This window comes from Phocoena sinus, chromosome 9 (genome assembly GCF_008692025.1).
Source record: "Phocoena sinus isolate mPhoSin1 chromosome 9, mPhoSin1.pri, whole genome shotgun sequence".
NCBI classification, from domain to species: domain Eukaryota; kingdom Metazoa; phylum Chordata; class Mammalia; order Artiodactyla; family Phocoenidae; genus Phocoena; species Phocoena sinus.
The window spans coordinates 88694198-88706830 of NC_045771.1; the positions used below are offsets into that span (position 1 = coordinate 88694198).

The following is a 12633-nucleotide window of genomic DNA, read 5'->3' on the forward strand; positions in this document are numbered from 1 at the left end:
CGACAGAGGGTCAGTCCAGGGCTCACAAAGGTCTTCTCAGGAGGCCAGGTCTGCTCCACCCAGCTATTCAACCCAGTGTAGATACACACCCCTCCTGCTTCTTTAGTCATAAAGAAGATAAAAGGATATCACAGACAATTACAAAAACAAAGGAAAAAACGACTGGTAATCCACCCCACGATGACTTCTCCTTTGGGCCTACACTCTTTCAACCTGGGTCCTTATGAACTGGTCTGTCTACAGAGTAGTCATGACGATGTGCACACAATTCTGAATACAGAAGTCACTAGAAGGTATTTCTCGTGAAAGGGACCGGGTGTTAAGTAAGTTCCTGGCTCCCAGGTAAAGACGGGGGACAGAGTTAAGTGTGGAGGCTGCAGGCCAGGTCTATTGTCCCGAGGCAGGTGGACCCGCCACCTTAGAGGAGACAGTGTTCCCTCTGCCAGCAGGAAACACAGTCCCCGTGAGAACGAGTGGGAGCGACCACTGACCGCTCACCCCTGTAACCCAGAAATCCCCGCCGTAGGGACCCTCACCTAAGGAGATAAACCCTGGCACCCACCCACCCGCCGTGCCCCCAAACTATGCTCACTGCAAAATCACATACACTCACAAAATTACAAGTGCTCAGTCATCGGAGAACGGTGGTCAAAAACACAGCCAGCCACGGTACGCCCACTTGACGAGGAGTAGGTAACAGCACTCAGGAACGTGTGGGAAAGTGTATGGTAACGTGCTTAGTAGTAACGTTAGTCAAAACTGTGTTCCACATACAACCCCAGGAGTAATTTTCAAAGTGCCCATAAAGATGGAAAGCAGGTGCTTTGAGACACCAGCTTTGTTTAAAAGTTGTTTCTTTCTCGTTCTGCATTGTCTCTAGTGAAGCTCTATTGATTTTATAGTAACCGCTCGTCTCACCAGGGTGAGGTTAGAGCAAACGAAGAGAGCACACACGCAACATGGTGAAACCAGCTCCGTGGCTGGAGGATGTTATTCTGACCTGGAATAAACGCTCGCCAGGTTTGCAAATGAGAGCAACGGCTGAGCTCGGTCTGCTCAGACCCACTCAGAACGTGGGCATATGCTCCTGAGGATGCAGTGCTCAGATACACTGAACTCCGTACACAGGCAACAGAGTACAAACCTTCCGTGAGAAGACAGACGCTTTACCATGACAGGTGCCTTAAAAGAATACAAAGGCTGGAAAGCTATACCGAACTAGCCGCCCTGATAAACTGATACAAGCGATTCCAAAGGAAATTCTAAAACATGTGACGCACTTTTGACCAGGTAATCCCACACAAAAAAAATGTACGTGAAAAGATACTGTCTGTAATAGGAAAATATGCAGTATGCAGAACAGTCCTGAATACCAAGATACTGAATACATAATAACACTGCAATATAACAGAATAGTGCATTGTCTTTAAAAAGAACCAATACGTGGATCATGGAGATAGGTGGGAAAACTCTGTAATGCCAAGAAAGACGAAATAAACTCGCCTTGGCCCTATGATCATATGCACAACTTCTTATGTTCAATTCCATGATAAGAAGAAACGCTGTCTTAGAAAAGTTGATAAAGGTTACTTAAAAACAAACCCTAAGCTCCCAAACTTGTGCGTCTATTGCCAGAAACGCCAAGAACAGGTTCCTCTGACGAGTAAGGGCTTCAAGTCCATTTACCAACTCCAGACTGGCCCATAACACAAGAAACACAGCCACCTCCACTCCCACCACGTATAAAACAAAAATAAAATAACCAGATAGCACAACATTTTAAAAACAATTTTTTCCTATTTGTCCTATTGTACAAGTAGCTTTTACCTTGACATTTTTTTCCCTTGGGAAAATATACCAAGATGTGTTTTGTTGAAACAAATTGTGCCAATAACGAACCACTTGGCTGTGACAGTCTTTACTTTTTAAACCATTTCCAGCCTTTCTTTCCTAAAGAATACTGAGTGATACTTAACCTTCCCTCGGCATCAGCTCTCACCCACACGCAGGCCACCCAGACACCAGCAAGGCCAGATGGACAGCTGCCTCTCAGGCTTCCTGACCCACTCTGGGGGCGGGGGGGCAGAATCACCCTGACGGATCAGGAAAGGCTGACAGGGAGGGGGCCTGAGGGAGGGCCCCTCCCTCGGAGTAAAGGCTAAGGAAGGCCACTCTACAGGCCAGCCTCAGGTCATCAGGGTGCTCTGTAAGGAAAAAAGTTAAGTACTTCCATTATACTCCTCTTGAATAGTAAGTGATTGGTGAAGGAAAATGTATTATATTGACTATGAAATTACAGCATTCCAGAATTACACACACAAGCATATGAGGTTTTACACCACACATGGGGGACGATAAAGGGAAATCCTGGTACTGTAACTCCTGGTAACTAGAAAAGAAACCATGAAATGAAATAAATTAGGACATATTTCAATAGCATACACATAGAAAGGAAACCTATCAATAAATACAGGTACAAAGCAAGACAAAAAAACACAAGACATTTGAACAAATTCCTATAAAGTACATGTAGGTAAATATTTGAAGTGAAGATCTGTATTAAACCGTACCGCCCACACATGAAATAGATCCTAGACCTAAGAGCTAGAACTATAAATTTTTGGAAGAATAAACTTTCATGACCTTGAAGTAGGCAATGGTTTCTTAGATGCGATATCAAAAGCACAAGTAACAAAAACAAGAAACAGAAAATTGGACTTCATCAAAATTAAAAACCTTTGTAATTCAAGTATCACAACATGCGCATTCAAGAGAAATGAAAACATTCTGTCCACACAAAAACGTGTACACTGATGTTCACAGCAGCGTTATTCATGATAGGCAAAACCCGGGAACAACCCAAATGTCCATCAACTGATGGAGAAACCTGACGCGGTCTATCCATACATAAAAAGAATGGAGTACTGATTCATGCTACCACATGGACAAACTTGGAAAGCACTGGAGTAAATGAAACAGGCCATCACAAAAATCGACATACTGCACGATTCCATTTGTATGAACAATCCAGAAGAGGCAAATTCACAGAGACAGAAAGTAGATCAGGGCTGCCAGGGGCTGAGGGTAGGGGGATGGAGAGTGAGTGCTAATGGGCCCAGAGTTTCTTTGTGAGGTAACAAAAATGTTCTAAAATCAGAGACTGGTAATGGTTGCACAGCTGTGTGAATATACTGAAGACTACTGAATGGCACGCTTTGAAAGGGTAAACTGTGTGCTGTGTAGGTCACACCTCAGGGAAACTGTTACTGAGAAACTGGCACAAAGCATACAACAAAATAACTTTAAAAGAATTCCAGGGCTTCCCTGGTGGTGCAGTGGTTGAGAGTCCGCCTGCCGATGCAGGGGACACGGGTTTGTGCCCCGGTCCGGGAAGATCCCACATGCCGTGGAGCGGCTGGGCCCGTGAGCCATGGCCGCTGAGCCTGCGCGTCCGGAGCCTGTGCTCCGCAACGGGAGAGGCCACAACAGTGAGAGGTCCGCGTACCGCAAAAAAAAAAAAAAAAAAAAAAAAAAGAATTCCAATGCTGTGTTAAAGGATGCAGTAAAAACAAACACCTCACTACTGAGGAGCTCATACTAAATGCTAGGAGTAAATGGGATGGGCTGTAATGGGAGCTCCCTGAACCTGTTACAGCAATTTCACTGTTGGTTTTTCTGCACCACATGCTCAAATTTGAATGAGTAAAACAGTAAATTCAAAGCTACTCTCGGCTGCGGCTCGTGGTCTGTTATTCCCCACACACCTTTGCTGTGTGCTCTGTGTCACTACAGCCAGCCTCCGAGCTGCAGCACTGCCACTATCACACACTATCTCCACCACAACTCTCGCGGGGAGGCCGCTCACGCAGCCTCCAAGCAGGGACCCGGGGCAGAGTGAGCCTGCCGTCAGTGATGCCAGGACGACGGGCGTTACTAGCACTGTCCCAGCACCGAGGGTCAGCCACCGCCCCGCTTCTAGCGCACAAAGACTTCCATCTGAAACAAAGACTGGGGGCTTCCCCGGCGGCGCAGTGGTTAAGAATCTGCCCGCCAATGCAGGGGACACGGGTTCAAGCCCTGGTCTGGGAAGATCCCAAATGCCGCAGAGCAACTAAGCCCGTGCGCCACAACTACCGAGCCTGCACTCTAGAGCCCGAGAGCCACAACTACTGAGCCTGCACTCTAGTGCCCGAGAGCCACAACTACTGAGCCCACGTGCCACAACTACTGAAGTCCGTGCACCTAGAGCCCGTGCTCCACAACAAGAGAAGCCACCGCAATGAGAAGCCCATGCACCGCAACGAAGAGTAGTCCCCACTCACCGCAACTAGAGAAAAGCCCGTGCACAGCAATGAAGACCCAATGCAGCCAAAATTAATAATAATAAATTATTAAAAAAATAAATAAAACACAAACTGGACTCAGGTGAAGGCTTTCAAATGTACTAAGTCGGCAGGGAGCCACCTTCACCAGGCACCACCCCCCAACCTGGGCTCCGGGCAGCAGGCAGGAAAGGAAGCAGACGGAGCCCCTGCTCGCACGGAGCTCAGCTTCTGAGAGAGAGTTTATCACAGAGAGGGAAAACCAGACCTCTTATAGCACGGAATTAGTGCTTCAGATAAAATGAGAGTTAAGGCAGTTTATGTTTTAAAAGTTTTGAGACTCACTAGTATGAAGAAACTTTACTAGTTCTCTCCAGAATCCAGCTCCCGTGGAGATCGGCCCAGCTCACACTTCCCCGCAGGCCCATCTCGGTGTACAGCTCCTACAGGACAGAGTGAGGCCTCGCTGAGGCCTGCGTCCTTCCTCCCCAGCATTTCCAGGCCAGACACCCCTCAAGTTCACACACTGCTCTAAGCCCACGTGTGCAATCTGCCTGTCTTCACTGCCTACGCTGCGTGGAAATGCTATGACCGAGAAGGTTTTAAACTTGAAGCCATGAAAATCAAGTGGGGCAGTGACCATCCTACCCTGTATGGGCCGAACGCCACAGAGGGGCTTTTCTCTTCACAGAAATAAGAGAATCGGTTGCTTTTCAGGTAATTCTGGAGCTAAGTTAAAATCATTCTAACAAGCTTCATCTCAACATTAAAAATGAAGAATAGTGCCTCTTTTAAAGCCCAGCCCCTAGGATTTCCCTGGCGGTCCAGCGGCTGGGACTCCACACTCTCACGGTTGAGGGCACAGGTTTGACCCCCGGTCAGGGGACTAAGATCCCACAAGCAGCGCGGCGTGGCCAAAACAAAACAAAACGAAACGAAACGAGAAATCCAGCTCCTGAGTTTCACCCTCCGTTCTCACCCCCTCCTACACTTTTCCTCATCTTCTACTGGACACCACTTATCCTGATGCCGTCCCCTGCAAATGTCCTCCTTTGGCTACACAGAAGTTTCCTGCATGCTCTGAAATTCTCCACTGTATTCAAGAGGTCTTTGGTCTGACACATACTACCGCTCACACATATTACAATACACGCAACGCCTTCATCTAGAATCAAGTAGTTTTTCCTTTGTAAAGTTAACTGTCTCCTCTCTTACTTCCATTCTCAATACAGCAGCTTCTACTAAAACGATGGCTACCGATGGCTCAACAGAGTACGTGCTCGGCGGCACAGTAAGGCGTGCTCCTGGCTGTACTGTTTTTCTCGCCATCAGCTGAGGGCTGGGACACTTTCCTGGGTTCGTGTCTTAGTCCGTTCAGGCTGCTATCACAAAATATGACTGACTAGGGAGCTTACAAGCAACAGATTCACTTCTCACAGTCCTGGAGGCAGGGCGCCAGCACAGGCAGGTGAGGGCCCTCTTCCACCTCAGAGATCTCCTGTGTCCTCAGGTGGCGGAGGGGCTAGCGAGCTCTCTGTGTCTCTCCGTAAGGCACTACCGCCACCCATGCGTGTCTCTCCGTAAGGCACTACCGCCACCCATGCCTTCACACGCCACCCATGCCTTTACACGCCTTCCAACAGCCCCGCTCCTAACACTGTCACCTTTACGGGGTCAGGAAAGGGTTTGGAGGGACCCACTCAGGCCACAGCAGGACAGCATAGGGACAAAATCCACAGAGGTGCCTACTGCTGTTGGGCCACACCTTGACACCCTGACCAAGATGGCTTTCCTTAAAGATCTTTGGTGGCTAATGCCCACACCCAAAAGAATGAGCAGCAGATTAAGCCCCAACAGGGTGAGAACAGTAATTATATCCCCAGCCGCAAAAATCCAGCTCAATTTTAATAAAACGCCTGGCCAAGAAATAATTTAAACTAGTAGCAGTCATTTCACCCTGAGCTGTAAGCAAGAAGACTCCACTCAGCTGCACTTGATGTTTAGCTTTAATGCACAGACCCCGCTCCCCTTCCCTGGCCTCAGAGTGGGGATGAAGCCTGCTTCCCACCCAGGAGAGCGAGGAGCAGGAAAGCCTGCCGCTCAGCCCTCGGTTCCCGCCGCTCGCCAGCGTGGTGTAAGCAACATAAAAGCCGTTTTCAACGTCACCTTTCTCTATCGGTTCTGGCACAGAGGTATTTTAGGAAAAATTTTAAATGGATACACTTAAGAGCCCATTATTTCCAAAACGTGTATTCACCCCCTTTATGGGGGAGGCATGCCAAAACACATTTTTAATGCAACCATCACTCCCCTCATCCCAAGGGACATGGTGAAATCGACTTCAGGACAGGCCCTCATTCGTCTTCGTACTATTCCCGAGACTTCTGTGAAAACCCTAAATCCCTTTCGAGTCCCACAGCTACCATAAACAAACAATCATCAGCCCCAATTCCCAGTCATCTTAGGGGATTTCTTGCCTAATCATCCAAAGGAAGGAAAAAAGGACTCCAGTCACCACAGTAACGCAAGTCCACGTGTTGTCGGCCTTTCTCTACCAAGGATGCCAGATGCACTTCAGTTCCACAGGCCACCTTCCAACAAGCTCCTCGAAAAAGAGCCCACGCACACAACCCCTACAGCACACATACGTTAACAACGCGGTGGTGGAACAGCAGGGGCCCGTGCAAGCACTTTATACTCCCATCTGGGCAAAGGCAGTGGTCCACTTGCCCGAGGAGCAGGGCGCTTATGGAAAGGCCAGTGTGAAAGCCGCCCTCCAGCATGAGGGACCCAGGACAGAGAGCTGTGAGCTGGAACCAACCACCCGCCGACATCAGTCCCCCACCAGGCATCGCTCATCAAGTCTGCGGAAGGAGCCCCACAGGTGGGATGAGGAGAGGGCCCCAGGCGCACCGCCGGCTCTGGGCTGGGACTCGGCAGGCGTTGCCCCAGTCCCTGCAGCTCAGACCAGGGGCAAAGCCTGACAGGAGCCAGAGTCGCAGAGCAGCCATCTCCACGAGCAACGCTGACCACAGGCTGCCGGCAGGGGTACCTTCAAATCATTTGCCTGACTCCACCTTCTCACCACTCAGGGCCCGCCCCACCCTGGTTCCTCTTCAACTTCTTCGCCACCGTGCACAGTACTGGTTCCTCACCCACAGACAACGGACAGAGACAGCAGAGCCCAGCCACCCTACACGGCCTCCTCGCTACAGAGGAAAGGGCAGCAGCAGCACGAGTAAAGGAACACTCCCCTTGTGTGCCTCTGCTGGCTGCTGGCCCTCACCACGCCTGATGCCTGGGGCGAGGAGTGAGGCCCCCACAGCCCACTGTGCTGGAGGATCAGGGGCTGTGGTCCAGAGCCCTCCTGGGCCCGCCCCCCTTCCCCTCCAGGGCACCCGCAGGCCAACACTGCTACTTGCCTGACAGATCAGGCTGCTAGCTCCTGGCCGCCCTCCCCACCTGACAATGGTGAAAGCTATGGCTGGGGGCAGGTCACCTACCAGCCAAGTCCTCCTGAGGCCCAGGCCATCTCCCATGGGCTCTGAAAACATTCTGAAATGTGGAAGAAGCAGTCTGCTTTGATTAAAATAAACACGACTCCCCAAGCCACACCATCCCAGGCCAAAATAATCCAGAGCTTTCCCTTGCTTCAACTACGTTCAAATAACAGTTTCTGGAAATTTCCTAGGAAACAGCCCGCTCTCTCAGTCATACTGCTGACCAGTTCACAATGTGCACAGCGTTATCCTGTTTACAATTCTGCTTTACCAATAACGGAAACAGTTCCTAATGCACCGTGTGGTGCAGACATCCTCTCACGCCTCCTTGTATCAAGGATGCACTCACTGGAAGTCACCCCCGCTGACAGCCTCGGAGACGACGTGACACGCCGTGCCCAGCCCCAGCCCCCCAGCACGCTCCAGCCCCAGCCGTGCCACTGAACACACTGCCCTGAGCACGACTTGAGACTGCGTGAGAGTCTGGGTGTGGCGGGGGACCCCTGTACCTGCTTAAGTGACCCAGACTCGAAGACCAGAGTCTCAGAACGAAAATTAATACATGTCTGAAGAACATTTTTCGTTGACAATTTTTTTTTTCCTCTGATGAGCTTTAAAAAGGAAATAACAAGATACTGCATCCAGTTATATATTTCAGAGGTTACCCACTGGGTACTCCCAAAAAACCTAAGAGTTGTGGTCAACACTCTCAAGAGTACGTGAGCAAGAAACCACTGTCTTGGCATGGTTCGCTCTCAGGCCTCATGCATTCATGGGGAGATGGACTTTAAGGGGTAAGACAGCACTGGTTAGCTGAACATCACCAAAGTATATCATAAAAGGTTATTACTCTACAAGAATTCCTTATCTCACAGGAAAGTAAAAAGTCAAATTGGTTTTCCAAATTTGGCTAAAGCAGGGGAGATAGAGTATCTAGTACTTGCAGAAATTTCTAGAAACTCCATGTCCCGCTCACATCAACTTTAAACAGTTCTTTTTTAATGGGAATTGCAGCACCCACCCCCTCCAAATCAAAGCTGGAAAAACATGAGTTCAGAGGACTATCTATGCTCACATCAAAGGCTATGGCATTGGGGAAGGGCGCTGTGAAAATAAATTCCCCGGGGCTTTTTAAAAAAATTGATCTCTCACTAGGGACTACACAGGGCAAAAAGAGTTGTTCTAGGTCACGCCAAGGAAGATCAACGACAACTGCAATATTAAAATAAATCACCTACAGTACAGTGTGAGGTAATGCAGTGGGAGAGAGCATATGATTGATAAGAATGTGAGGCACACAGGACTTCACAGGCCCACATCCCCTACAGAAACAGCTCCGACACATGCAACAGGATGCAGATGGACAGTCGTTAAGTCCAGTCTCTAGGCCACCTCTGCTCCACTGCAAAAACACTCTGGTTCCAGGAGCAATGTGGAAAACGGAAAGGTAAGCCTAGCTGCTTTCTAAAAATCATTTAAACTCTTTGAAAAATACTTGAATACATGAACTGGTGCTTAGCGTAAAGGAGAGGTGTGGAGGAGGTCAAAGGATTTTCGGAAGATTGTTCTCTTACAAAATTCTTATTCCACAGATATCAGATGATTCTTTATTTCTTGAGAGCCTTCTTCAGCAGACTCCCCCAGCGGTTAAGTCCAGATCTTTCTCCACTGCCCAAACGCGAACGCACAATTTCTCCTCTGGGAGAGGATTACGCTGAAAATTTAGTGTTGCATAAATACCGTTACCTTTTCTGGTGAAAAACTCCTTGGAATATTTCCCCAACATAGCGTATTTTCGAGGGACTTTCCCCAGCAGTTCAATGATCAATGCTATGTGATCTGCATTGGGAAACATTGCCAGCAAAACAGAAACACACGACAATTTAATCAGTACACTGCATGCAGACACTGCCATCGCCCGCGCAGACAGAAACAGAGCGCAGCGTTGACAGCCAGAGCACAGGCTCTGCCCGAGTGGCCAGATTCAAGGCACCGCAGAGGAGCTGATGCACAGGGTGACTGCAGGACGGGGCCAGGCAGGGGCTCTTTCTCAAGTCCGAAGTCAGCACAGGAATTCTGCTGGGTTGCTTTTGGAATTTAGGAGAAAGGCCTTTGTCACCATTAATGCTACAACCAGCAGCTGCTATTCCATTTCTGTCTGCATCGTGGCGCTTTTCAAAAAAAAGAGGTACTACCTCTGCGATTGAAGAATTCCCGAGAATATTTTCCAGACAGAGCAAAGTGCCTTGGGATACTGCCTAGCAGCTCTATGATGTGGGCTATGTGGTCTATGGAGGAGAGAAAAAAAAGGATACGGGAATGGGAGGGGCAAAGGGAAGGATGGGATAAAAGAAGAGGGGGAAAAAATTGAAATTAGTAAAAAATCAGAGATAGAATCAAATCAACAATGTGTGCAGCACATCCACGCAGAGGCTTCTGGGACTGGCAGGCCTCAGGCCCCATCTGGAGCATTAACAGTGACCGATGCCAGCTCACCCCAGGCCAACCCAGCATCGCAAGCAAATAAGCATGGAGATGGTCAGGTCTGCAGACGGGAATTCAAGCCAGAGTTCCCCGGTTTTAAATTCAGCCCCCAACAGGACAGAGAAGTGGGCAGCAGATCAGTGGACAAAACGTCCACGGAGAGGCTCCGGGTTCGTCCGGCCTGTCCTCTCCCGGCCAGCTGGGCTCAGGCCCGCGGGGGCGGGCTCAGGCCCGAGGGCTCTCCAAAGCATCGCCGGTGCCAGGAGGCTCTGCCCAGTCACTGCAGCTGAGGGGGCTTCAAGCTCAAAGGGAGAGCATCTGAATTTGGTGCTTGAAAACCAAAACACAGCTCTATTTCGGTGCAAAAAGACAATATTCTCCAGAAGTTCAGGACTCTCAGGAAACCCGGACTGAGGTACTCAGCAGGCAGCAATACTCACCTTCGTCTCTGGAATAGTCTTCCCCAGAATGCGGTTCAAACAAATAATCTCCCGTTGCCAGCTCAAATGCCTAGGATACAACAGATGACATGCTAAGCGCTTCACGGAGACGGGCCCCAAGCCAGCAACTTTTTCTGATACAAGAGACCTACATTTTATGAGGATATGAATCAAACCAAAGAGCCTCCTGAAAGGGCTCAACACCAGGCTTTCTCTTCTTCCCAGAAGTTCAAAGAAGCTTCAGAAATATTCTTGCACCTCTGCTTCACTTTGCAGGAAGCAGCCGTGTGCAGGCGTGGCCGTGTGCAGCACTGCACTCTAATCTGAACGGCAGAACGAGGGCTCAGTCTAAGGCCCAGGTCTGTGTGGCCCCAGAGCCCAGCTGCAACCCGCAGGCTAACCTGGCCCCGGACCACGGCTGCAGCTGCTCTCCTGAAGCAAAGACCTTCATGTCTTAGCAACAGGGGGCTACTTTCAGCAACTCATCATCGCTTCATTCACTTCTGATTCAACCAAAGGACATTCCAGAACCAAAGAAGCCCCTCTTGCTCTGTCCCCCGGGGCCAGGAGGAACCAGACCCTCGTGCAGCCCGCCCGAGGGCAGCCAGGAGAGCGGCTTCCTGGTTACAGGGCTGTCCCCACCAGGGTGCTGGGGTCGGGAGGGAACGGGAGGGGCACTGCTTTCCCATCGCTGCCACTGAGCCCACTTCCGTTGTTCATAAAATTATCTCAGGACTATGAGCTTTAACTTGCTAACAATACATAAAAATGACAACTGCTATCGCTCTGTTAATCAAATACCATGTTTTTTTGAAAACATGTTTTAAATGAGAATTTACAAGAAGTTTTAAAAAGAACAAGCTAAATCCCGTGTTTGGTTTTTCCCATACTTACTTCTCCCGTGCGTTAGATCTCGCTGTTCTGGAGGCCCTCAGGGGCCGTCCTGTCAGGTCTGCAGATGCCTGTGGGTCGGTGGCCTGGGGCACCACCCGCTCCTCTCAAGGTACCGCCATCCCCACGGGCGCCTCGATGAGCCCGCCCCACACCAGCCCACCCTCTCCACTTCTGTCCAGGATCACAGGGTGGGCGGGCACCCGCAGGGGAAGTCTCGTCTGCCTGAGGCGGGGCCCCTCTCACAAACCCAGGTGGGCGTGCTTAGCCCAGGACCACATCTCTTCACCTCGTATTTTCCTTTTTTAAGAAAGGAGGGAGGTGGGATGCCAAGCCCGTTGCCAGCTACCCTGTGACGAACACTAGTTCACAACTCGGGATCCCTGCCCTGAGCCAGACCTGGGTCTGATGTGCCCAGTCTCAGCACAGAGTACGTCAAGCGGTCGTCTGGGTGCCGCAGGGCCTCCCCGCTCCACCCAACAAACAATAAAGATACTAGGGTCAATCCCAGATCAGGGTAAAACACCTCACATTTGGCCACAGGTCCATGGGGAACAAGTGGATGACACACTGAATGGCCAGGAGCATCTTTCTCATCCGGGACACAAGCCAAGAGAAAAGGGTGAAACCCTAATGGAGAAAGAAGACCCCAGAAGTCGCATGATCTAGCCAAAGGAGAGCACCAGCTGCTCTTCACCGTCCTTGGGGCCTCCCTCACTCTTCTAATCAATGTTCAAAAACATTTCAATCTGGTTGTATGTACTTCTGACAGCCTAGCACTAAGATATGTCCACTGAGTGTTCTTTGAAAGATGACCATTTTGATTAGCACCCATGTATTTCCAAGGAAACACAGGTTGAAGAAGCCTATCAATGAAATGGTTTAGAAGAAAAAAGGAAGAGGCAAGATGAAGGCTCCCCCTGTCATGTTCTCGGGTCCCGATTCTCTGAAGCATGATGAGATTTTTCTTAACAACTAGGACGCAGACAGCAGGCA

At 49.8% G+C, this 12633-nt stretch overlaps 1 protein-coding gene across 15 annotated transcripts in view; it reads right to left on the bottom strand.

Annotated features, from left to right (window-relative positions):
- SRPK2 (SRSF protein kinase 2) overlaps positions 1-12633 on the bottom strand; it is a 230210-nt gene that overhangs the window by 2705 nt on the left and 214872 nt on the right. For 8 of the 15 annotated variants that reach the window (XM_032643942.1, XM_032643940.1, XM_032643955.1 and 5 more), the window contains 3 exons: positions 10747-10816; positions 10018-10110; positions 9569-9661 (listed from right to left, as the gene is read on the bottom strand). In XM_032643942.1, coding sequence (XP_032499833.1) covers positions 9569-9661; positions 10018-10110; positions 10747-10816 — 256 coding nt within the window. The remainder of the gene's footprint in view (positions 1-9568; positions 9662-10017; positions 10111-10746; positions 10817-12633) is intronic. The other 7 variants (XM_032643944.1, XM_032643953.1, XM_032643947.1 and 4 more) reach the window with 2 other exon arrangements.